Here is a 25,416-nt window from a genome sequence, read left to right as displayed (position 1 = left end):
ACATTTCTTACGACTGGAAATGGAATGCGGACAGCACGCCCAGAGGGGGTGTGTAATTTCTCGACATCCTGTTCACTGTTTATTCTCAGAAGCAAACGGCTTAGCCTGGATTGCCTTCAGCCGCTGAAAGCTGCCTGCGTCCTGCCAGAGGGACGGTTAACGCCAGGCCCACAGATATTTTAACCGAGACGCCCATGATCAGGGTAGAGCCATTCGTTAAAGCACCAGCTTTGTTCATGCAGCACGGACACTCTCACACTGAGGATAGATCACCCTGACAGGCCCGTGGGCGCCTGCACCACCACAGCAGCGGTCGGCTGGATGACCTTGGTCTCCCGGACCCAGATGGCCCAGCCAAGGGTGACCCTTGCATATCCCATCCAAGGCACCCTGACGCCTTCCTGGTTCGCTACGGGGCCTGGTTCCTGCTGGCGGACGGCAGAGACGATCGGCCTCGTCTCTTCTCGTGCCACAGGCACCAGGTCCCCTGGCTTGCTGGTCGAGGACAGGGCAGAATTGGGCAGGACCTGGCTTTGTAGACTCACAGGCCACCATGCCCAGACGCCTCGTCACACCGCCCATCAGAGAACCGAGTCTCCTCGGCAGCGCGCTTTGCCCCTGGGCTCGTGAAGAGGGGCTTGTTCGGGAGCCTACTGAAGTGGCGCTTTGGAAACATCTCACAGCTTGTGCTGCTGCTCCGAGGCAGAGCCCATTGCATTATGTTGTCCCCCCTGCCCCCCGCCCCCCCGTTTCCTGGCCCCTCTCACCCCCGCCCTCTGCTTGGCCCCGCAGCAGCCTGAACAGCGTGAACAGCAGCGACTCGCGCTCCAGCGGCTCGCACTCGCACTCGCCCAGCTCCCACTACCGCTGCCGCAGCTCCAACCTGGCCCAGCAGGCGCCCGTGCGGCTGTCCAGCGTGTCCTCGCACGACTCGGGCTTCATATCCCAGGACGCCTTCCAGTCCAAGTCACCGTCCCCCATGCCGCCCGAGGCCCCCACCCAGGTAAGGGTGCCCTCGGCTCCGGGAGCAGCTGCCACGCCTGGCGCCCAGACCACCATCGATGGCCGGAGCCCTTGGCTTGGCCAGGCCTCTGTGCAGATGCAGGAAAGCCGGTTTAACGTCTTCCCTTTACATGTGGTGTTCCCCCAAAGGGAGGGGACTAGGTGGTGGGCTGGCAGCCGATGTCCCTGGTGGGACGGTGGGTCCCACGTTGGTGGGGGAGTTCCCGCACCTGAGTGCGTAGCCTTCAGAGGGGTTTGGCTCCCCGGCAGCCCTCTGAGTGCCCGCTTAGCGCGGTGCCGTAGCTGACGGGCATGGCACAGGAAATGGAATGCGGACAGCACGCCCAGAGGGGCTGTGTAATTTCTCGACATCCTGTTCACTGTTTATTCTCAGAAGCAAACGGCTTAGCGTGGATTGCCTTCAGTCCCTGAAAGCTGCCTCCCCCTCTCCGTTCTCGGAGATCCTGCCGTGGGGCGGTGCCGGAACCCTGTCACTCGGGCTCCGGGTACCGGTTTATGCTGAGAATGAGAACCGCTCAGCACAGCCCTCGCAGCACATCCTGTCGGCACTTTGCTTCTGGGGGAAGGGGGGTGTCAGATCTCTCCCACCTCAGCGGGCTGCGCAGGCCAGCCAGCCCAGCCAGGGGTCCCGCCGGAGCAGCGGGCAGGAGCTGGGCAGGCATCGCAACACCCACCTGCGCCCCCCCCCCCCCGCCCCGCCCCGCTCCCCTGGTGCCAGTGTCTGGCCTCACACTCAGTAAGCAGCACGACAGAGACCGGGAAGGGGGAAGGCCCACCGTGCATCGGCCTGGCCTGGTGGGCTCGGCCCGTCCGGTCCATTCTGAGCTGAGCCATACGCAGCCTTTGGTCCGAGATGCTGTGGACTCAGATCGTCACGTGCTTGTCTTGTTACCCACGTTCCCGCTGGCCCGGCAGGCACTGGCCGTCTCTGGTTTGCTGCGTAGTCCTTCCAGCAACCACGTAGGCTGTCGTGACCCCCGTTTTGTGGAAACGGAGGCTCGGGGCTGTAGGTGACCCGCCCGAATGCCTTACTGACCTGCAGGTTGCGGACCGGAGACCTGGGAAAAGGCTTTCTAACGCCTGCTCCACCTCAGCCCTGGGGCGCCCCTGGGAGAGTGCGTGGGGGACCCTTTGTGTAGAGGAAGCCGCTGCGGTGCGTGGGGCCTGCCTGACGTGTCTGACCTGGTGACCCCCAGCCCCTGGCCCCCTGGGCAGGTCGTTTCTGCTGTCCCAGGAGACTCGGGCCTGTCTTCCTGGGAGAGACTCCATTTCCAGCAAACGCTCTGGGCTGAGAGCTGCGGCTCCCAGTTCTCCTGTGCTTGTCCGACTGGGCGGCGGCCTGGTCTCCACGGTGTCTCTGTCTGCCCGTCCGTCCGCCCCACCACGTGTCCCCCACGCCGAGCTGAGTGCCTGGAGGGAAAGCAGGATTTTGCAATTCCTCAAAGCTATTCGTTGTGCAGCATAATTCTTTGTGTTTAATCACTGACAGACTAGCCCAGTCTTGCGCACTGACACCCGTTTCTAAAGAAGGGGGGCCGTGTGCCTCAGCCTCCCTGTCAGACCGCGTGTGGGGCTCAGGGAGGCAGGGGTGGCGTGTGGGACTCACTTAAACCTCAGCCGGTGCCCGAGATGTGGGGGCCAGCAGCTTTAGGGCCTTTCCTCAGGGCGCTGCAGAATTTACTAGAAAAATCTATTTTTTTAAAAAGGCACTACTGCTACTTATAATTATAAGGGAGAGGGGAAATTGCACAAATCACAGGCCCCAGGATGCAATGTCCTGAGGGCAGTAATAGTGTCTTCATTTGGGGAGGGAGAGAGGAGCGCACCTAAGGGGTTAGAGCCCTTCGCTTCTCCACTCAGCCCCCTCCCTCCCCCCACCGCCCCGCACACCGCCCCCCCCCCCCCCCCCCGCAGACACAAATGCCGAGTGAAAGAAGGTGTTCCGAGTTGCCCCACTTCCCTCAGCTCTGCTCTGTTTACGTGTGCCTTCACCCGTGTGCCCAGGAGTGGGCCCCTGCTGGTGGCGAGGGTCTGGTCCTAGGGCCGCTGAGGCTGTCAAAGCAAGAGGTTCTGTAGGAAAAATGAGAAGTCCAAAGCAGCATGACCTGTTCAAGCCGCACACGCTTGAATCGGGGAACCAAGATGAACAGTCCTGGTGCATCCAGTGAACTGGCTCTCCACACCTGGCTAAGCACTGCCCATAGGCACACACGCACCTAAAACCTCGCTTTGTCTCCATCCGTTAGACACAGCTGATCCCCATTCTAAAGTTGGAAACGGTTAGAGAGATTAAGCCCATGATTCCTTGACTGACAAGTGGCAGAAACGTCACTTAAATCCAAACCTTCAGACTCCGGTCCCGACTGCTAACCAGACACGGAGCTCGGGGCGCGGCTTTGGCTGCACGGAGCCCCCTGCATGTGCGGGGTGTCCTCTGGGTCCCTTGCCCTTGCGGGATGGGAACGCTAGTGCTCTGCCCCTTTGCAGGAACCTTTCTTTGGCCGGTGGGAGGGGTGACCTAGACTGAATGAATACAGGAGCACTTCTGGGAAAGTAATAGTAGACCCGATGGGGCTGGGCTGGCTGGCTTATTTACTTATTTATTTATTTATTAAATGTGTTTTTATTGATTTCTTTTAAATATATATATTTATTGATTTCAGAGAGGAAGGAAGGGGAGAGAGAGAAAAAAAACATCAATAATGAGAATCATCTATTGGCTGCCTCCTGCACGCCCCCTACTGGGGATCGAACCTGAAACCCAGGCGTATGTGCCCTGTTGGGAAATCGAACCATGACCTCCTGGTTCATCGTTCGACATTTAACCACTGAGCCACCCTGGCCGGGCAGGGCTGGGCTGATTTAAGCACATGGTATGAGCCAGAGATGGCAGCTAACAAATAAAAAGCTAAAGCAAATACCTGGATGGGCCCAGTGCGCTCCCAGGGGACCCAGTGCCCATGGAGGAGATGGTCGTTGCCACTCATCCACTCAGTGATTCGAGCACCTGCCATGTGCCAGTTCAGGACGACACGCAAGTCAGGGTCCTGGGCGCTTAGTCTGTGGTCCGGACCTTGGTGGGTCTCACGCTTCTTTTCAAGGGCTCGAGGGCCTGTGTGTGGGTGCAGCTGGGGAAAGAATAACCCTAACGCTCTGCTTCTCTCATCCTTCCTTTCCTGTGTGTATATGTCTGTCTCTCTCTCTGTGCGTGCTTTTCCCCACCCCCGTCTTTATTTTTTACTCACCGTTACTTTTTGGTGGCGTGTGGCCTGGATTCCCTGGGTCCCCTCGTGTGGTCCCTCCCCGGCTGCAGAACTCGTCCAGCTCGGCCTCCTCGGAAGCCTCCGAAACCTGCCAGTCAGTGAGCGAGTGCAGCTCGCCCACTTCGGTCAGCTCAGGCTCCACCATGGGCGCCTGGGCCTCCACAGAGAAGGTGACCGACCGGGGTCCGCCACCACGGCCCCGCTCCTCCCGCCCTCCCCGCCCGCTGCTCCTGCCACAGGCACAGGAACCTGGAAACTCAAAATCCACACCGAGAGCTTGGGGGCGGGATGAGGCTGAGGGCTTTCCCGTGAGGGGTGTCTGGCTCCTAAACAATGACCGTGAGGCGTCCCGAGGGAGTCGGGCTATGGGGAACTCGGAGGTGTGAAGGCTTCGTCCCAGAGCAGCGTGTGCTCACCCCCTCCCCTCCCCAGCATCCCACCCGCCTGTCTGACCTCCCGGCCACCGCACCGCAGGGCGTGACATTTCACTGCGTCAGGGGCCACGTGCTTTCCCGCCTTTCAGTTCGCAAACCACCCCGTTCACCCCGACCTGGATCTGCTTCTGAACAAACGGTGTGATGATTTCCGAAACCTACAACGAACAGATTCAGAGGAAGACACTTGGGGTTTTTAAGTTTGCCAAATGAGATGAGCACTATGAAAGGATGTTGTGTGAGTTAATACTCAGAAGCCATTGCGAGCCACAGGTGAAGGAGACGGTCCGTTTCCCCGCTGTCCCCAGAGAGAGGGGCGGGATTTCCTCCCCTGAACACGGGCTCGGGGTCGAGGAAACGGACGTGCGCTCTGCACCCGCTCCTGCCTGCGTCCTGGCTCGCCCATGAGCACCAGGCCGTGCTTGTTGATAGAAGTCCAGGGCTTCCTCTCATTGAATGTCAATGCCATCTTGTATCTCCACACTCGTCCTGTTATATTAATTTTTTTCCTTTTCCTCCCCTTTTTTGTTTCGTTTCCAGTTGTCTAACGGGTTTACTCACTATAGTTTATCAAGTGAGTCCCATGTGGGGCCCGTGGGGGCAAGCCTTTTCCCTCATTGCCTGCCTGCCTCCCGCCTGCTCCCTCGGGTCACCTCTGTCCACCTTCCAGACTACGCTCATTATTACACCATTGGGCCCGGCATGTTCCCGTCATCTCAGATCCCTAGCTGGAAGGTTTGTGTCTCCTCCCTCCGCCCCTCCTCTCCTCTCTCTCATGGCCTCTGTGCTCACCTCCTTCTGTCCCACCAACCTCACCCTGATTATCCCCTCTCCCCTTCCTTTCACACTCTGCCTTCTTCCCCATAACGCCTCTCCCCAAGTAAATCCCCACCGGGAGAGCCAGAGTGGCAGGCAGCTTCGAGACAGACAAGTCCATCAGGAGCTGAGACTGGAGAGGCTCCGTTACTAAGCATGAGTTAACCCCATTGGGTAGCAGACACAGATGTGACCTGCAGAGGCGTCAGTTCCAAGGTCCAAGTCCCAGTTTGGCCCTCCGGGGCCACCTGAGAGTGCCCGTTATCAGGGCTGGGAGGGTCTGTCCCCCACGTTCCGCAGACCGCCCCCCCGCCCCCAGGCCCTTACTGGGACATGGTGATAACATCATAACCCAAAATATGTTTTGGCTTATCAAAGTACACACAGACTTGATTTTTAGTCTCCATTGTTTTATATTAAAACGTGTGTGCTTTAATATAAAAGCAAAAGCCCAGCGGATGCCCGAGGATATTCTGCTTTATTTTGAGAGGAGGGCCCCAATTTTGAGCAGGTCTTAACTTCATCCCTCACACGTGGTGTGGACCCCTGAGACCCCTCCAAAACCTCCCAGCTGGCCCCGGGCGCCTTCGTTCCACTGTGAGGGCCTCAGGACACATCCTGAGGTGCCTTTTGGGGCCCAGCTTTCCTAGTGGAGGGTCAGCCTCTGGGGGAGTGGCTGCAGTTCCTCAGCGCCCCCTGGTGGCCACTCCACTCAAGTGAAGTCACTGGGGACTGGACCCATCCCTGGCTGGTGCCTTCAGACACCTAGACAGCTGGTAGCTGTTAGTGGAGTCTCCCACAGGCCACTCGTCTAATTGTTGAGGATTTGTAATCTTTGAGCAGATGTGAGGAAATGGGAGGTGACCAGGGGGTCCCCAAAGGGTGTTCCACTCCCTTTAGAGCCAGGGGAGGGAATAGAAGGGGCCTGCTGACCTGTCCCAGTCTGAGCTTCCCCCCAGGGGACCAGATGCCTTGTGTGGGCAGCTGTCTGGAGGGTCCGCAGCCCTCCCCTGGAAGCAGAGGCCCTGGTACCTGACCACGCTGTTCTACGTAGGACTGGGCCAAGCCAGGGCCTTATGACCAGCCTCTGGTGAACACCCTACAGCGCCGCAAAGAGAAGCGGGAGCAGGACCCAAGCGGAGGAGGACCCGCCGCCGCGGGTGGCCCGTCTGCTGCTGCCGAGGAGGCTCAGAGACCACGGAGCATGACCGTGTCCGCTGCCACCAGGGTGATGCTTTTGTTCTCTATCGGTGGGTGGGCCCCTCTGGACCTGGCTGGTGGCCAGATGCTGACCAGCATCAGGGACCTCGCAGCTGAGGGAGCTGACCCCCCCCTGCCCCCCTCTCCAGTTTTCATAGGCTCCCAGGGAAAAGCCTGTGTGGGAATCAGACTTGTAGAAATCTCTAGAGCCTGGGTAGGGCCCAAGCAAGCACGTTCCTCGTCCCTGGGCCCACAGACAGGTGGTGTTCCCAGGAGCAGAGGACTAATACCTGGTCCCCACTCGGAGAGGGGTACGGAAGGGCCCTGGGGACATGAGACAGGGGAGTCACAGCCCTGTGGCTTGTCTCTTTCCTCCACCCTGCAGCCTGGCGAGGAGATGGAGGCCTGTGAGGAGCTGGCCCTGGCCCTGTCGCGGGGCCTCCAGCTAGACACCCAGAGGAGCAGCCGGGACTCGCTGCAGTGCTCCAGTGGCTACAGCACCCAGACCACCACCCCCTGCTGCTCAGAGGACACCATTCCCTCCCAAGGTACCAGGCAGCTGGGCTTCCCGGGCAGGGCCGTGAGGAAAAGGGAGGCCCTCTCCCGGGGACGCAGGGGGAGGGGAGTCCTGTGAACCACAGGTCATCTTGGAAGGAAGGGCCTGGGAGAGCTGACCTGCCGTGGCCATGGCGGGCCGCTGCCAGTGACTGGCTGTTGCAGCTCGTTTTCACCTTCGGGGTGCAGGGTAGTTCTCAAAGGAAACTCAGACGGACGTTGTTAATGAGAACATCATTTGTGTTTCAGTACTTTATTTTCCCACTTAATGTTCTCAATCGCTTATATATGTCTTTTTATCCCATTCTACATACATGGAAACTGAGCCCGTGTAACTTGCCCAAATTCACGCAATAAGCAGCAGAGCTAGAGTTTGAACCTAAGGTCTGTTAGAGTCTGAAGCCCAAACTCTGAATCTGTTCCAGCCAAATCCTCTCTCCACCATGCCTCCCTCGCCCCATCCCCACGACACTCCCAAGCCAGCAGCATGGCAGTCTGACAGCTAGAATGGGTCTGTGAAGTTGACCCTGTTTGCAGTCCATCAAAGGGATTTGCTGCCCAAGGGACATTGGCGATGCCTGGTGACATTTTTGGCTGTCACAACTGGAGGGGGTGCTGGATGGCCAGGTGCTGTAAATACCCTGTAATACACAGCACACCTGGATTCATACGGTCCACAATGGCAATAGTGTTGCCATTCAGAAATCTGTAAGCTTCCTGTCCCCTCTGATACATTTTTTTAGGAGGTGAGCACACTTCGTTGATGGAACCCACTGTGTACCTTGTCTTCAGGGATTCATTGCCAGTACCTCCATCTACTGCATAGGTGTCGCCTAATGAGTTAATTATGAGGGAGAGTAGGGCTTGGGGCTCATGTTGCAATCTGGACTGGAGCGCGTGGGGATTTCCCTCCGCCACCTCGTTCCTTAGAGACGCTCGGGGAGCTTTGCCTCAGCCCGGCCGTTTCCCGTTTGTCACCTCCACCACATGTGTGTGCCTGCCTGCCATGCCCAGCACTGTTCTAGGCGCCCGGGGTTACACCAGGGAACAGAAGGAAGGTCCCTGCCAAGGGCTTCTTACATGCCCACAGTGCCTGAGGACGGCGCAGAAGCCTGGGGGAGGCTTGGGGAGAGACTGTGGCTAAGCACCTTGCCTCTTGTGCCTTTTGTTCTCCCAACACAGAAGAATCAGAAAGCAAAGCCGCTGCCTTGGAGGTTTCTAATCGAATCCTATCATCAGTTTCAGATTACGATTATTTCTCGGTAAGTGGTGACCAGGAGGCAGACCAGCAGCAGGAGTTTGACAAATCCTCCACCATCCCGAGGAACAGCGACATCAGCCAGTCCTACCGACGGATGTTCCAAGCCAAGCGCCCGGCCTCAACTGCTGGCCTCCCCACCACCCTCGGACCTGCCATGGTCACCCCAGGGGTTGCAACCATCCGACGGACCCCTTCCACCAAGCCTTCTGTCCGCCGGGGGACCATCGGAGCTGGGCCCATCCCCATCAAGACACCCGTGATCCCTGTGAAGACCCCAACCGTCCCAGACCTCCCTGGGGTGTTGCCAGCCCCTCCGGATGGGCCAGAGGAGCGGGGTGAGCACAGCCCCGAGTCGCCATCTGTGGGGGAGGGCCCCCAGGGGGTCACCAGCATGCCGTCCTCACTGTGGAGCGGTCAAGCCTCCGTCAACCCTCCCCTTCCAGGCCCGAAGCCAAGTGTCCCCGAGGAGCACAGACAGGCGATCCCAGAGAGCGAGGCCGAAGACCAGGAGAGGGATCCCTCCAGTGCCACTGCCTCCCCGGGCCGGGCTCCAGGGAGTGAGCCCGCAGACCTGAGCCCCAGGGAGGCCCCGCAAGGAGAAGACATGCTGAACGCCATCCGAAGGGGCGTGAAGCTGAAGAAGACCATGACCAATGACCGCTCGGCCCCTCGCTTCTCTTAGGCTCACGGAAATGCTGCCAGTGGGGAATGAACTGTTGAATTAATAAAACCTAATTTGTCTTATCCATTCCAATCTATAATCAAACAAAAGATTTTGTAGGCAACTCAAAATACAGCTCTTTTGAAAGTACTCGACACCTTTAGATAAGAATTAAAAGCAACATATGTAACTGACATAACCTTGATCTTTTAATTTGTAAATATTGACAATTTTCTTTCTGCACATTTAAAATTAGTTTCCCTTTTGATTTTTCTGAAGGTGCCAAATTCCACTTACCTTTTTTATAAGTCTTTGTAAAATTTTAAATGCGTAAGGGGGGAGGGCTCAGGGCAGGGGAACCACGAAGTAGTTAATTTCAGAAAATAGGGGGATCTTGTTCTTTTCTTTTTTCCTGCAAGCTTTTGTAGATGCATTGTAGAAGTCTGGCTTAGAAGCAAATTCAAGTTATTTTAATGTACAAACAAAAAGGTAAGAGGTAAACTCTTCATTTAAATACACGATGTTCTGAATGAGCAAAGCAGATGAGCACTATTCGGAGTGAAGTGAATCTGGAGGGTAGACTGTTGGGATTGGGGGGAGGGCCATGGGAGGGGCACTGTCAACATAGCCGACCTGTCACATTTAAGAGTAGCCTCGTAGGTTGAATTTCTAGTAGCTTCATGGTTAATGCATCCGAATAAGCCATACTGGATTGCAGTGTTTGTTTCTGTAAGGTGTTTAAGGACTTCCTTTCTCCCACGATTCCTCTTGACTGCACACAGCACCCACCTCCAATCCTGTGCATGCTGCCACCACCGGGTAGACATAGAATTTATCCCCCACTTAGTTCGTCTGTTATACCCACTTTCATCGAATCCAGATGCATCCAAAAGGGTAAGGCAGTTTCAAAAATGTGAAAACATTTAAACATGATAGCAGGGAATTCTTAGATAAAGCAAATGCCTTTTACTTAACTGTGCCCAGCAGGCTGGGTGCATTGAAAAGCCCAAATATTTTGAAAAAACTTTGAGCGGATTTAACAAGAGTAACCAGCTTAGCATCCAGCAACTTGCCAATGTGTTTACCAATCCGGGGGCTTGTTTTTCTTAATTGGCTTCATACTAAACAAGAGAGGAGGATTTATTTATTGTCACTCGGAATCTGACCACTAGACTGTCCCTCTTTTTGTATTTTAGGTAATGTTTTTTGGAATGGATTTATGTCTTTTCTTCTTTAAGTGAAAGTTAAATTTGTTACAATGCCCATCCCCTAAAGCCAACAGGGATTTGCAGATTTAGAGGGTTCATGTTTGGAGAATATAAACATGAAAAAGAAAGTAATTCCTAGTAGCGGGGTCAGCTGACAGTGCCTCTGTGACCGGACCTGTCAAGGGATGATAGGAGCTTGGTGGGTCCCACAGACCCTGCAGGTTCCTGTTGGCTCCTATCTTCAATCACATAATCTTATGCTTTAACACATAACTGCATTGGATGTGAGAGTAACGTACCTGTATAGTCATTAATTCTATATATTAACATTTAACACTGCTGTGATTGCTCAAGGACATTTTATGTTATGGCTTTAAAGCAAAGGCATGATTATTAGAAACTATTTAAGCTTTTTTTTCTTTGAAAAACAAGCTCCTTTTACAGAATATAAGCAACAGTAGTGCCTGTGGTTTAGCCCACCAATCTCAATGACTAAAAAGTAGCTGATGCATTGTGCATATGATGCTTGAGATGGTTTTTGCAAAAGCAGAAATCACTGCAAGGTAATTACAATAGATAAGAGTGGTATTTTAAATCTTTGAAATAAATGGATGTAACTGTACCTTGGTACAGCTTTTCACTTGTTTAGTTTTTAAACGTTAGTATAATCTGAAGAAATTTAATATAAAATGTTGCCAAACTTACTGTAGAAAGAACGTGACAAAACACCCTGGGTAGTCCTGTTTGTGTTTTTGCATATTGTAAAAGCAGTGTCACAGCCACAAATAGAGAAATCGTTTCCAAAGGTAAATTATTGTGGTTTAGTTGCTAGTTTGTACTGAGAGTTGACCTCTCGCTGTGCAGTTTTTTGTTCTAAACTTGTATAAATAACAATTGTGTAATGTGTTTCCCTTCTATCTTGTAACAATTGCTTCAGCCTACATTATAAATAAAGAACCACTAGAAAAAAAAAAAGTCCTGTATTTCAAATCTTATTAAAATTCAGTTGGTCTTCGTCAAATGTTAGAAGATGCACTGAGACTCAGACTTAGCTTACTTAGAAAACTGACAACACATGATTTTTGTGATGATTTTGAGCCCTAAGGACAGAAGTTTCCTGAACTAATTATTTGAATGCAGTTCCAATGAGTTGTCAAGAATGAAAGGTAGCTGAGTTCAGTTGATTGTTCTTAGAATGGATTTACCTTTTATTTTCGTGAATCCTCACCTAAGGTTATTTTTTCCATTGCTTTTTCAGAGTGTGGAAGGGAGGGAGGGAGGGAGAGGGGGAGAGAGACAGAGACAGACACATCGCCTGGTTGCCTCCTGCATGCACCCCGATTGGAGATGGGGGGGGGGGGGGGGGGCTGGGGGCCAAACTCGAAACCTAGGTACCTGCTCTTGACTGGGGATCGAACCCTTGACCCTTCAGTGCACAGGCCCATGATCTAACCAGTGAGCACCACCGGCCATGGCTGGCTTTACCGTTTAAAGAAACCTCTTCAAATGGTTATCGAGTTTTGCTGTACCCTTACCTTTGAGTCTGCAGGCAATCCAAGCTACAGTAGAGGAAGCAAAGCTGGAAAACTGCCTCCAAAACAAGTTGAGTTTCATCCCCAATTGGACGCTTTAACCCTACCCATCAAACTTCCACCCCGAGACCCCAGGTTTATTTGTTGAATGTGTGCTGCTTAGAGAAAGTTGTTTAATCAAAACAAATTCCATCAGTAGAATCCAAGACGGTAGCTAAGTCCTTAATATTAACATACCTTCTCTCAGCCTCCATTCCTTCCAGACATGAGTGCTAATTAAGGCTTCAACTAGTCTCTTCAATTCAATCTTCAGAGTAAATCCTGTACCTGGTTCTGCTACAGTTGTCCCTTATTGACAACATGTGCTATCAGTGTGACTTATGGGGAAGAAAAGAACCATCTGACTGACGGCTTGTCACATACTTTTCTTTCTATGCACAAAGGCTATGGAGCCGGTAAGACAGTGGCAGTCGCCTCCTCACACAGAACAACACATCAGGCATACCTTGTTACTTTTATTAGGGCAAGTGTGCATATTTTCTGTAATTTACTTCACTTGCAAGCAGGACTGGTGGTGTGTCTTCCTCTCTGTCTCTATGTGGGCCGCTCCCGGGGCCTGGTCACAATATGCCACCACAGTGGGGGCAAATCACCTTCCTTTCGGGCAGGGGGCAAAGCTTCAGTGAAGGGACCACCAACGGGGGTTTCCGCCTGCAGCTGCTTAACCTGGAAGGGGTCAAGGAAGGACCAGTTAGAAAAGGAGCTGAACTGACCGTCCCGGCTGCACAGTTAGTGTCACCTTTGTTCTGCTGTCACATCACACGCTATCTGATCCTCACTCCTGAAGTGTTGTTAGTTCACACCTGCGTTATTTGATAGCCACACTTTAACTCAGAAAAGGCGTCCTCAAAGCTTTTCCCATTCTTAAAACAGCAAAGCTGAGAAAAACTCTCCCACCCCGCCTTATTCATTAACCCAAACCATGACAACTACTACTTCAATTCCCCTGATTATGGTCTCCCCACCTAAACTCTAATCCCTCCCCCAACAAAAGTTGATTTCTGTGTCTCAGCTAAGTGTTCCCCAAAATCACCATTAAGAAATCTCAAAAAAAATCGCAATTCATATATATTAGGGATGTTAATTTTAAAGCCCCTCTCTCCCAATAGCAACCAGGACAAGCAACAAAACCACATGGAAAATATGCTCAGTTCTGCCTGACATTGACCAACTACCCCAGTTCCAGGGATCTCCGAGACTACCACGGCCCTAACAGAGGAAACCCAGAGACCCCTTTCCAGATCAGTGACTTTATGAAGCTCCTCCAGAAACTCCATTCTGGAAGGTGGTTAAGCTGAGCCCCCAGCACAGGTGCTGTTTAATAATGCGGCAGAGACAACAGCAAAAGGAGGAAGGTTTGTGTGGAGAGGAGGTTACAGTGGTCAACTGCAGTGTGGACCTCCTGCTCTCCCTGAATCACCACACCTCCCGTCCCCAAACGCAGAGACAGAGGCCTCCCTGCATGCTCGGATCCCACGCCTCTTCCCGAAACTCCCTCCACCTTTCCATCCCTCATCAACATTATTGACTTCTCCCTCCTTCCAAATTACGCACCATTATTTCTCATCTTAGAAAATAATCCTGTGGTCTCATTACTATTCTCAGCAAAACTTCTCAAGAACCCTCGCTCCCTCCTGTCTTCTCTTCCTCACTCTCTGCTCACTACTGCCAGGGTGACTAAACCTTCCAGAAAAGGCTCCGGTCACGCCCACTAATGCCCTTCCTGCAGCCAAACTCTTTGACATTATTTCCAGTCCCCACTCTGTTTCACCTTTTAGCAACTTTCAGCAGAGGTGCGTGGCCTGGCCCTTCCCGAAACACTTTCTCCGGGACCTGCGGCACACCCTCCTGACCGCCCTGCCTTGCTGGGCGCTCCTCGGTCTCCTGCTCCTGACCTCTACAAGTGGAGCGCCTGCGACTTTTCTTTTCTCTAGTCTTCCGTAGAGACTCATCTACTTCCCTGACGTTGAAAACAATTGTTAGCTCACAAGTTTCTTTCAAGCTCCTTTGGCATCCAAATTCCTACATCCAGTCAGTCACCTTCTGACATCTGCACGTAATGTCTTAGGATTCTTAAATTTAACACACTTAAACCTGAGCACTAGAATGGCGCCTAACACATTGTTCCCCCTCACCCCCCACCTTTCCCATCTCAATAAACACCATCAGCAAACTCCAGATGTTAAAGTTTATAACCTGGAAACCATTCATGATCCTCACTGTCCACCCCCCACATCCAATCTATCTCTATATCCCTCCAACTATCTCCTGAATCTACTTCCCTCACATTCATTGCATGCACCTTAGTGCTGGCTGCCATAATCTTTTGAATAAACTGCAATAACCTCAAATTGGTCTCTCCACTCATCACCTTACCCTCTCCAATACATCTTTCACACCACAGCAAGATTAAGCTTTGAAAAATGTGCAGCAGGCATCAAAAGTGTCTAAGGCACTGCTGGGGAGTAAGGTTAAGAGATAACAGGGCATAGCAAGAAGGAAAGGCAAAGGATTAAGGAGAAGGGGAAAAGCAACATTAGAGACCAGAAAACCCAAAAGGGAACACAGTGTAACCGATTTGGAAGATGGGTGTGTCACATTTCACTGAGAAATGTATATCTCAGCTGAAGCAAGGGGCCAGAGTAACTGTCATAACTGGACTCCAGACCTCCTCAGTGGGACAAAACCTGAGCTCCTTCCGGGTGTTGACCACGTGGGCCAAGCCACATGGTAAAATGCAGGTAAGACTCACCTCTCGCTCCCAGCTTTCCCTCCGCAGTTTCTTCCATTGCTCTCTCTTGGCAAAGTAATCAGGATACATTGCCTTCTCAGAAGGATGCCAGTCATCTAGGCACCACTCAGGAACCTGTCAGGAGAGGAAATCATGGCGTCATTACACAAGATACATTTACATGCCACTGACAGGTCCTGCACAACAGACAGAACTCAAGGTGCATTTTTATTCCACTGCGTGTCAGACGGTTTGACACCATGCACCGAGCAGCAGAAGATAAGCAGGGAGAATGCCTTTGAGTAAAGCAGCCTGGGGTTGAAAAATAGCACGGTCCGTTCAGACAGAACTGACATCATTCCTTCCCTACCCGTGTCTTCTAAATATCCAGTGGGTTTATGTTCTTTGGAAGTATTATCTAGAATTTCTCAGAAATTCTAACCACCAATCCAGAACGGTTTACCTTAATGTCCAAAAATGAGTTATTTACTAAGTAGCATTCTGCTTTGCCAAAAAGATACCACAAGTTGAATTTGGAAAGAAAAGTCTTAATGTCACCTGGAAGGAAATCTAGCTGCCCCTAAAAGGGTAACTTTGGAACAGGAGGAGCAGAGGCCACCTCTCAGGAGGCAGTCGGTCGCGTGCTGTCCTCACCCACCTTGTAACACTCGTATCTCTCATAGGAGGTGCCCCCAGGAGAGTCAGGGAAGATGTATGGCTGAGGATGCTGATTTTGCCAGAATTCTTCCTCCGCCTCCCTCAGCAGCCGGGTGGCCTTCACCATATCCTTTTCATTCTTATGTTCGTCAAACTGAGCTCTCATCAAACAAGCAAAGTACCGGTATTTGTCCCTTAAACCAAAAGGATTTGGGGAGATTAGACATGTTATCTACTCATCCAGACCTTTTCCAATGTTTTGAGGTTTTCCCCAGAAGTTCTTCTCCCGGGATGAGGTTTTAGGATTCTGATAAGGGAGTGGAGGCACATTTGGGTTGTCACCTCACCTTGTACTGCACCTGGGCCACGAAAATAATCTATGTTTCAAGACTGTTCTAAGACTAGTCTCAGATGGATAGAGGAAAGAAGAAACTGCGTGGGAGGTGAAGAAGTATATGGGGTGTGGAGGCAGTAAAGGGCTGGATGAAGCTAAAAGGAGGAAAGCTCATGGGAAGCTGGGAGAATGAGATGCTTTGGACTTAGACACCTGAGTTTTAATCCTGGCCGGGCCACTTCCCGGCTATAATACTTTGAGCAAGTTACTCTCTCTGTCTCTAGTTCCTCATCTGCAAAATAAGGCTAAATAGTCCCTAACTCTCAGCGTTGTAGTGTAGACCTAAGAAAATAATGCACACAATATTATTAATAATGCACATATTAATATTAGGAACGAGGTCATACAGACAGCTATTATTCAGCGAGCGCTGGAGGCGCGACAACTGCAGTTTTGGGCCCTTTCCTTTATTTCACCGAACCGTCTGCAACCCTCCCTGCTGAATGCTGCGTCCTTAACAGAAAACTGAGGCCCGGGCCACAGAAGCAACTCTTCCAGGTCTCGAAGCCCAGGGGCGACGATGTGGGGCCTCGATCCCGGGCCTGCGGGCCGAGGGGCCGCCTTCCCACTCCGTCCCCGAAGTCCTTGAGACGTCCGGTTCCCTGGGGACTCCCGGCCTCCGTAGGCTTCCCCAGAGCCAACCCCCCGCGCCCTGGGCCCCCCGTCCCCCGTCTCCCACCTGTGGATGCAGAAGGACTCCAGGTGGCGTAGCGCCCGCTTATAAAGCCGCAGCACCTTCTGCTGGTGCGTCAGGTAGGCCCCCGGCGCCGAGAACGCCATGACGGCCGCTCACCTTTAGCGGCCGCGGGGGCTCCCCGGAAACGGAAGCCCAGAGGCTAGGGGGCGGGGAGGAGGCCGGAAGGGCGGGGCGACCGCAGCCACTTCCGCTTCCGCCCAGGAGAGCCCGGCGCTGCGGTCATGAGTCGCTACAAGTTCGTGGGTAAGAAATGGGTTTTCCTCGCTGCGGCCCCCGGGCCCAGGGTGAGCTCTGGCTTTCCTGGAAGTGGCCGGGGCGCCCGGGGCTTCTGGGCGCCGGTCCTGTCTGCTTCTCGGTGTAGGTGCTGGCTTCAGGGGGCGCTTGTTCGTGAGAGGCCTCGCGTGGTGCGGTTATGGTTTGTGCTCCTGATAACGGGTGCGTAGTCAACAAAAAGAAAACAAGGAAGCACAAACTACTGAGAAACAAAACAGGCGAGTCACGGTAGTCTCCTCCTTCCCACGTGCACCTGCCACCGCTTCCCCTCTCGGTGGGTAGGAATGTTTACTACCGGGCACTTAGGAAACCCCGCGGGACAGGGCGGGCGTAGGATCGGGACTCCGGTGTCCGCCTGAGCTTAGTTTTCCGGTGTGTAGAGCGGAGCTTCTTGGCTAGTTGTCTTGTGGACTTGTCTGTTTGGTACGTGGTGGTGTCTAGCTTGTTCTCTAATGTTCTGTATTTCCTGTGAGCGTGGAGTTATATCTAAAGGCAAAGCAAGTCTAAAACAGTTTTAAAAGGCCCTATTTGGCTGTCCCTTTGCATCCCTAGATTATAGGGGACAGTGATAAGACATGATTCGCTGAGCCTACACAGTGAGGAAATGTGGTTTTCTTTGGGTTGCAAACTCTTCCCCCCCCCCCCCCCCCTTATTTTGTTTTGGGAAATAAAACTCATTAATACTGGGAGTAATTTTTAACAGTAAACCTGGTACTGCTTTTAAAGCTAGCTAAAGAAAGAAATGGAAAAGAAACATTACTGATCCGTATAAGGTGACATGCTACTAAACATATGAGTCCCTCAATTGCCCTCCCTCCTCAAATCAGAAGTAGTCATTTTTTCACTTTGCCTTTATTAAATTCCGGTCATTCTATCTCACTCCTATCTCTCACTTTCTTAGTTTTTCAAGATGTTTATTATCTTTGGCTGGAGCTGGATAGAAATTGATTTTCATATAGTATTTCTTTACTTTTTTTTTTTTTTTTTAGTTTATCGATACCAGACATACTTCTGATAGGAACTTTTCAATTTAAAAGATTTTGACCAAGTTAAATAGCATTTTGACTGTTTTTTTCCCCTTTTTCTGTGGTTGCAGCATGAGTCTGAGTATAAACAGATTAACTTACATCTGGCAACTTAATGATGCAGTCTTGGATTGGGAGGTTAATCACTTAAGGTGGGATGACAGTACAGGCAAAGCCCTGGAGCAGAGGTCGGCAAACTCATTAGTCAACAGAGTCAAATATCAACAGTACAACGATTGAAATTTCTTTTGAGAGCCAAACTTTTTAAACTTAAACTATATAGGTAGGTACATTGTTATTAACTTAATTAGGGTACTCCTAATTTTGTGGAAGAGCCACACTGAAGGGGCCAAAGAGCCGCATGGTTTGCCGACCACTGCCCTAGAGGCTATTGTGGGTTCGGTTCCAGACCACCACAGTAAAGCGAGTCAATCATTTTCTGGTGGAGGGTCTTGCCTTTCATTTGTAAAACACACAACATCTGTGAAGCGCAATAAAATGAGGTATGCCTGAATAGGTAATGTTGACTGAAATTCCATTTGTTGTTGGCATGTTACAGAATTTGTACTGTGTTCAGTAATAATAATAACAGTTACGTTTTATAAGGCTTTCAGCTTGTAAAATGCTTTCACATTCATTTTCCAAATTTAGCCACATTTCGTCCTTGAAAGGAGAAATGTTATGCCTACCTTACTAGTGCGGAAACGGGCTCAGGCCTGCTGATTTACCCACAGTCGTTCTGCTAATTAGTCCTAATGCCAGATTTCTGACTCCAAAGCCCATTCTTTCCTTAACTACAGTTCCTGCATTGTATCGTATTTCTTGGAACTTTCTTGGACATTGAATACTTTCAGATGATAATTTTGAACATTCTGTGGTTCCCTTTATATTGACTTGTTAATTATTTTTAATTTTTATTGATTGATTCTATTGTTTTAAATAATTTTTATTGCCCTGCGGGTGTGGCTCAGTGGTTGGGTGTCGACCTATATTCCATTCCTGGTCAGAACACATGTCCAGTAGGGAGTGTGTGGGAGGCAGCCAGCCAGTGATTCTCTCTCTTCTTCTCTCTTACTCTCTGAAATCAATAAAAATATGTTTAAAATAAACAAATTAATTAATTAAAATTGATTTTTAGAGGGAGAGAAAAGGAGAGGGGGAGAGAGGAACATCACTGTGAGAGCCAAACATCGATCAGCTGCTTCCTGCATGCCCGAAACCCTAGCATGTGCCCTGACTGGGAATCGAACTAGCAACCAACTTAGCCACACCGGCCAGGGCTTTAGTTATTGATTGATTTTTAGATACAAAAAGGAAGGGGGAGAGAGAGATAGGGAAGGTATGGATTTGTTGCTCCACTTATTTATGCTTTCATTGGTTGATTCTTGTATGTGCCCTGACCTGGGATCAAACCCGCAACCTTGGTGAATTGGGAGGATGCTCTAACCAACTGAGCTACCTGGCCAGGGCGACTTGTTAATTATCTTAATCACCCTGCAGGTGCTTGTTTGCTGGTGAATAGGGTGAGTAGGTGGGTGGAGAGTGGGAGGCACAGAGGCCATCCACTATCAAGGAGAACTTCTTATAGGAAACAAAAGTGAATCAGAAAAAGAAGGTATTTGCCTCTGTAGGGGAGGAAATACTTCCTCCTACCCTCTTAGGTTCAGTGTCTGGGCCTGAGAATTAAACACACATAAGACAGATTAATAGGAGAAAAGCATACAAATTTTATTTTTTCGTATATATGGGAGTCTTCAAATGGAAAATGAAGACCCAAAGAAGCTATTAGGCCCAAAAGCTTAAGTGAGGATGTGGTGAGACAGAGGGACTTAAATTGTGGAACAGTGACCAGGAAATATAAGGGGAAGCTAATAGAAGATAAGGGTTATTTTGGGTTTGTTTGTATAGATACATTATGACTTTGACTTTCAGTCTCTGGTGGTAAGAATGTCCTCTTCCTGGTATAGGAAGGGCACCTTTCTTATGGGAAATTTTATGACCTCCTTTTAGCTGGAAAGGGGGAGATGAGAGAAACTTTCCCGCACCTGCTATTTCTCAAGTGCCTTCAGCTCAAAAAACCCCATATGCCAAAGCTGCATATTTTGGGGTGGCATGTTTTGAACGCATTCATCAAACTTAACTAAGGTAGTGGAGCCTATTCATCAAAGCATAGAAAGCAGCTTTAATTACAGGCTGAGGAATACACCTCAGACAAACCATATGTCAGAAAGAAAAAAGCTTGGGGCTATAAGTCAAGAGATTTTATATATATATATATATATATATATATATATATATATATATATATGTATGTATGTATATATATATATATATTTCAGAGAGGAAGGGAGAGGGAGAGATAGAAACATCAATGATGAGAGAGACTCATCTATCGGCTGCCTCCTGCACACCCCCAACTGGGGACTGAGCCCGCAACCTGGGCATGTGCCCTTGACCGGAATCGAACCAGGGACCATTCATTCCGCAGGCTGACGCTCTATCCACTGAGCCAAAACAGGTAGGGCTCACAGGAGATTCTTGCAGAGAAGGGAAGAAACTGGTGGCTGTGCAGTATATCCCTACAGCCCAATGCTCACTTGGGTCCAAAGCTGAATGTAGATCTTTGAAGTATGCTGAGACTTAGGGCCTGAAAGACTCCTATTGGGAAGAGGTGGGTGTAGGGGGAAATGGGATCACCTGGAATTGGCCTCAGTGTAAGCATTGAAAAAGGATTTAGCATCCATCCTATTAGGGTTGAGATAAGGAGTTGGAAATTGGAAAGGCTTCATAATTGAGCCTCCAAGCTAATCTTTAATCCACTTTTAAAATTAGTATCAGAAAGTATACTTGTTAAATTTGCTTGGTTTGGGTTTCATTTGTTTTTCACTTCGTTTCTGGGAAAAGATTGCTTTGGACAAATTCTGATTTCTTTGCTGCACAAAGGGGAAATGGCCTAAGATGCAGATGGGCTCCGTGCTCTTGATGACCGTCTGGAGAACGACTAGACTGACTCCTGTGAAGGATCGTTCTAGGCAGAAAGGCCTCTCCTCTTCCCAGGGTTCCTTTCCCACTCCGCCCCTTCCCTATCTTATTTCCTATCCTTATGGAAAGAAAATAGGTGCTGATTTCTGTGATCTGGGCATCCTCAATGAATTTGTGTTTTATAATATTCGATATTTGTGTGTTAACAGTCTTTTAATAGTACCTGTTGTGAATTCATCTCCCACCCTCCACTGACATAAATGCTTTTGCATATCTTTGAAGTTTTCTGCATTGTGCTTTTCTCTTGTGGAATACTCTCTCCATGTCTCTTGAATTACCCAGACTCCCTTCCATCTTGCAAGGTCTGTTTTAATGTTGAAGCAGCAGAGCACACTGAGGGTCAGCTTGGCAGAAGCAGAGTGAAAATATACTAAAGAGAAGCTGGAACTCAGCAAAAATGTGTAGAGGTCTATTGATGGGCAGCTGTCTCTCCACAAACTTGGAGATTGTCCCAGTGCTAAAAGCTCAAGGGTATGTATTTTAAATAAGGTGACATTGTTATTGGCCATAGCCATCACAACCTGACTTCATGTCCTATTCTTCCCCTTGTCTCTTGTACTCTGCAGCAGGATTTATCAAGAATAGCACTTGATAGTTTGGATCGGATAAGTATTTGTTGTCTGCCTTGTAGGATATTTAGCAGCATCCCTGGCCTGAAGCCTAGATGCTAGCAGCACTTTCCCGTTTGTGGCAACTAGAAATGAATATAGACATTGCTAAATGCTATGGGCTGGGGGAGTTCGGAGAAGAGACATGCTGCAAAATCGCTCTGCATTGAGGACACTACAGGCTCAGTGAATTTCTTCCAGGCTTATACCTACACACACCTGTGTGCAGAATGCCCTTCCCATTAGTTCTAGCTTCAAGAGGACCTCTTTTGTGAAGCTTTTCTCATTACACTGCCAGAGCTGTTACGCCTCCCTTTTGTGCTCCTATGCTGACAAGGTGCTGTTTAAGTGAAAAGCCAAGATGAAAAGAAAGAGAGAAAAAAAAGCCAAGATGAGAGGCAGCAAGCACTTATTTGAGTTAAAAAAGAATTGCACTCTGGGAAACACTGATTCAGGCAGAAACCTAAATAGTTTTACAATTACGGGGTGAAGGCAAGGGATAATTGTGAGAAAGGTAAGGGGATAGAAGAAAGGAATTTCTGTTTGTGTTAATGAGCTAAGGAGGGAATTTCTATAGGCGCAAGTAAGTTATTCTTTAGCTACACATGGTGGTACTAATTCTAAAGAATTATCAGGATTTCTGCTTTCCTGTTAACTTTGTAATCAGTTAATTGGAATATGCCATTGTTTGGCCCAGCCCAAAAGTTATTTTGTCCAGTTTAAACATTCCAAAGTTTGAGGAGTAAGATGTGCAAGGCAATTGCTCTGGGTGGCTGCTCTGACTCCATTTTGAAGTGGCTCCATTTATATTATTTTCACACAACCATTGTGCTAGGTTCTAGCGACAGCAATGAAGATAAACATTTCTTGCCTTCTGTTGCTTAAAGTGTAGTTTATTATATCACAATTATATTTGTAGTTCCCATATAAATTTCTGGAGGGTGGGACCGAGTATTGGGCCTTACTCATTTCTGTGTTCCCTAACCCCTTACCATGCTATTTGGCACAGAGTTGGTCTTCATAAATATTTGACGAGTAAAGGAAATAAACAATTTACTCTTCTTTCTGCATCTGTACTTGCATTACCCTAATCCAGGTCCTCTTCATGGTAAATGTGAGCTCTTGCCTATTTCAAGCAGCTATCCTGACTCCTTGCTCCCTTCAAATCCTTCCCTCCACAAAGACTCCAGAATGAGATGTCCAGAATGCAAATCTTACTCCTTTGCTTAAAAGCCATCAGTGCTTCTTGCTGCATCTGATACTTTAAAGACAAGTGTCTAGTAGCTGAGTCTGGCCCTTTCTGGTCACTCCTTCCCTACACTTTTTTCCTGCAGCTAGAATGGCCTGTAGTTCTCCATAATCATAGTGCTATTTCACACCCCAGAAGCTCTGCTCCTGTGATCTGGGCATCCTCAGTGAATTTGCTTCCTCTTTTCTGCAGTTTCCCCTCTTCTACTGGGTAACTCTCACTCAGCCTTCAAGATTCAGTTCAGGGACCCCTTCTTCTGGAAGCCTCTGGGCCAGCTCCCAGACTGGGTCAGGTGCTCCTCTTCTGTGTCCCACAGTACCAGTGTCTACTTGCCGTGTTTCTTACTGTCTGCCGCTGGGTCTGCCTTCCCAATTCCCAGTTTCTTGACAGCAGGCATTCTCTCTCCCTCATCTTTGTAGCCCAGGTGTCCAGTACAGTGACACGGTGACTGACAAGCTGCAGGCACTCAGGTTTTGTTGAAGTGAATGAATGTGAGGATGAAAAGTATGAGCTTTTATTTAAACAAAAGGTTTCACATAGAGGCTCTTCATTATTAATCATTTATTTTTCTTTTGCTTTCCACAGATATTGGTATCAACTTGACAGATCCTGTATTCAGAGGAATTTATAGGGGGATTCAAAAGCATCAAGGTAAATGTTTTATTGAGGTAAACAGTTTCTCTATGAAGATAAATAGTCTGCCTCAAGGAGACCTAGAAAAGCATAATACACTCTTACAACTGAAATCTTAGACTTACTATGCATCTTGGATAAACTGTAAACAAAGTGAAACACCTATAAGCTACACTGATAAACTGTGATAGTGAACACTTATAATGCACCTGTTTAACAGTGAATCAGGCCCTTATCTGAAGAAGTTTATAATTTCAAATATGGAACTTGTCAAAAGCCAAACAGTAATTGTTCAGTCTTTCAGGCAATCGAACAGTAAGGGCACATAATTTAAAAATAATGTCCAGTTGAACATCAGTATAATGTCTGGTTTTCCTAAAACATTTCAGTGGGGTGACTAAGTGGGAATGTGGTTTAGGGAATGCAGTCCTCCTCCTGTCTTGCCTCTCCCCCTTTCCAGCCCAGTCCTGCTAGATCCTACACATCTGCAGTATAGGTGGGAAGAGTAGTACCTCCAAGATTGATGGAAAGCTTAGCCAAAAACATTCTATTTATCACATCGGTTACATTTTTAAAAAAAATATATTTTACTGATTTTTTACAGAGAGGAAGAGAGAGGGATAGAGAGTTAGAAACATCGATGAGAGAGAAACATCGATCAGCTGCCTCTTGCACACCCCCACTGGGGATGTGCCCACAACCAAGGTACATGTCCTTGACCAGAATCGAACCTGGGACCTTTCAGTCCGCAGGCCGACGCTCTATCCACTGAGCCAAACCGGTTTTGTCACATCAGTTACATTTTTAAAAAGCTTATTATGTCAGCTACATGACTAAGCAGGAAATGATGGTGACAAGTTTTTTAATTTCTCCAATAAACTAGCCTGTGTGTATTGCCTCAGAAAATTACTATATTTGTCATTATGTAAGTACAAATAGGAAAATTTGGTTTTGTGGGTCTGGATGGTATGGAATTGCACATTTCACCTGCTCAGTCAGAAGTTAATCTCACTTGATACTAAGGGAAAGATTTAAATATAGGAAATGTAGATGTCACTTGAACAAAGAAAGATAAAGGTTAGCTTTCCTTAACCTTACCTCAAAACTTAATTTTCCTACTTCATTTAGAAGTTTAGATGATGTTACTTACATAGTATAGTTAGAAAACTGAATAAATTACATTCTGCTTTCTTTGCCTCCTAGCACTCAAGAGTTCATGCTTTGTGACTAGGTGTATATGTTTGTATATGTGTGTCTATGAAATAAGTGTTATAGTGATCAATATCAGTATTATTCTAGTCTACACTAATAAAAGAGATGCAAATTGACCGTACCTTCGTGATGCCCACCAGCCAATCAGGAGTGGGTATGCAAATTAACCCAACAAAGATGGCAGGTTAATTTGCATACACAAGCACCCAGGGGCCGGGGGCAAGATGCGTCATTGCACCGCCCCTGCCGCTCCAGGCCTCTGGGCAGCGTGGGGAGGCGGAAAGGCAGCTCCAAGCGAAGCGAAGGCAGAAAGGCGACTCCGGGCCAAAACAAAGGCTGTGCTGGCAGCCAGGGAAAGGAAGGCCCATTCTGCATGAATCTTCGTGCATCAGGCGTCTAGTTTATAATAATTAGTAAAACTGACTGTCCTACTTATATACGGTTCACTAAGTTGATAATTCTTTGTCTAAATTAAATTTTGTAGCTATTCTAGAAGTAATAGTAATTGAATTCCAATCACATTTACTTTGATGCTTAAATATAAAATTAGGAAGTAGGTTTTTATGACATAACTAGAGGCCCAGTGCATGATTGAATCATGCACGTGTAGGGTCCCCTACACGCTTTCCCTTTCGATCACGGGGAGCTGGGTGCCTGTCCGCTGGTGCACCAGGCGCTGGAGGCTTCTGAAAGGCCTGGTGCCTGAGTGGACAGGCACCCAGCTCCCACGCTTTTGCTTTTGATCGTGGGGAGCTGGGTCCCTGTCTGCTGGTGCAGCAGGCCTTTCAGAAGCCTCCGCCACCGGAGGCTTCTGAAAGGCCTGCTGCCTGAGTGGACAGGCACTCAGCTCCCACGCTTTCCTTTCGATTGCTGGTGCACCAG

General features: G+C 49.3%; 3 protein-coding genes across 18 annotated transcripts in view; 2 read left to right on the top strand and 1 right to left on the bottom strand.

The window, feature by feature from the left end:
* The window catches only part of MTSS1 (MTSS I-BAR domain containing 1), a 144,596-nt gene extending 132,911 nt beyond the window's left edge, over positions 1–11,685 (top strand). For 2 of the 10 annotated variants that reach the window (XM_079796137.1, XM_079796145.1), the window contains 5 exons: positions 793–1,003; positions 5,261–5,455; positions 6,591–6,764; positions 7,122–7,284; positions 8,474–11,684. In XM_079796137.1, the coding sequence (XP_079652263.1) occupies positions 793–1,003; positions 5,261–5,455; positions 6,591–6,764; positions 7,122–7,284; positions 8,474–9,234 (1,504 nt within the window). In that variant the 3' untranslated portion in view covers positions 9,235–11,684. Of the gene's footprint in view, positions 1–792; positions 1,004–4,336; positions 4,457–5,260; positions 5,456–6,590; positions 6,765–7,121; positions 7,285–8,473 lie in introns of all 10 variants that reach the window. The other 8 variants (XM_079796142.1, XM_079796146.1, XM_079796138.1 and 5 more) reach the window with 8 other exon arrangements.
* Positions 11,686–12,441: 756 nt separating this feature from the next.
* Positions 12,442–16,633, bottom strand: NDUFB9 (NADH:ubiquinone oxidoreductase subunit B9). The gene is made up of 4 exons (XM_079795883.1): positions 16,475–16,633; positions 15,403–15,595; positions 14,766–14,879; positions 12,442–12,679 (listed from the first exon to the last, which is right to left on the bottom strand). The coding sequence occupies exons 1-4, from the start codon at positions 16,573–16,575 to the stop codon at positions 12,548–12,550; spliced, it is 540 nt and encodes a 179-aa protein (XP_079652009.1). The 5' UTR covers positions 16,576–16,633; the 3' UTR covers positions 12,442–12,547.
* TATDN1 (TatD DNase domain containing 1) overlaps positions 16,610–25,416 on the top strand; it is a 32,261-nt gene continuing 23,454 nt past the window's right edge. For 3 of the 7 annotated variants that reach the window (XR_013814913.1, XM_079795874.1, XM_079795872.1), the window contains exons 1-2: positions 16,744–16,983; positions 23,275–23,340. Coding sequence is in view for 3 of the 7 variants with exons in the window: in XM_079795874.1 (XP_079652000.1) it covers positions 16,905–16,983; positions 23,275–23,340 (145 nt within the window). In the remaining 4 variants the exon portion in view is untranslated. The other 4 variants (XM_079795873.1, XM_079795876.1, XM_079795877.1 and 1 more) reach the window with 4 other exon arrangements.

This window comes from Cnephaeus nilssonii (genome assembly GCF_951640355.1).
Source record: "Cnephaeus nilssonii genome assembly, chromosome: 18".
NCBI classification, from domain to species: domain Eukaryota; kingdom Metazoa; phylum Chordata; class Mammalia; order Chiroptera; family Vespertilionidae; genus Cnephaeus; species Cnephaeus nilssonii.
Note: the sequence above shows the minus strand (reverse complement) of the source record. Positions and strands in the feature narration are given on the sequence as shown.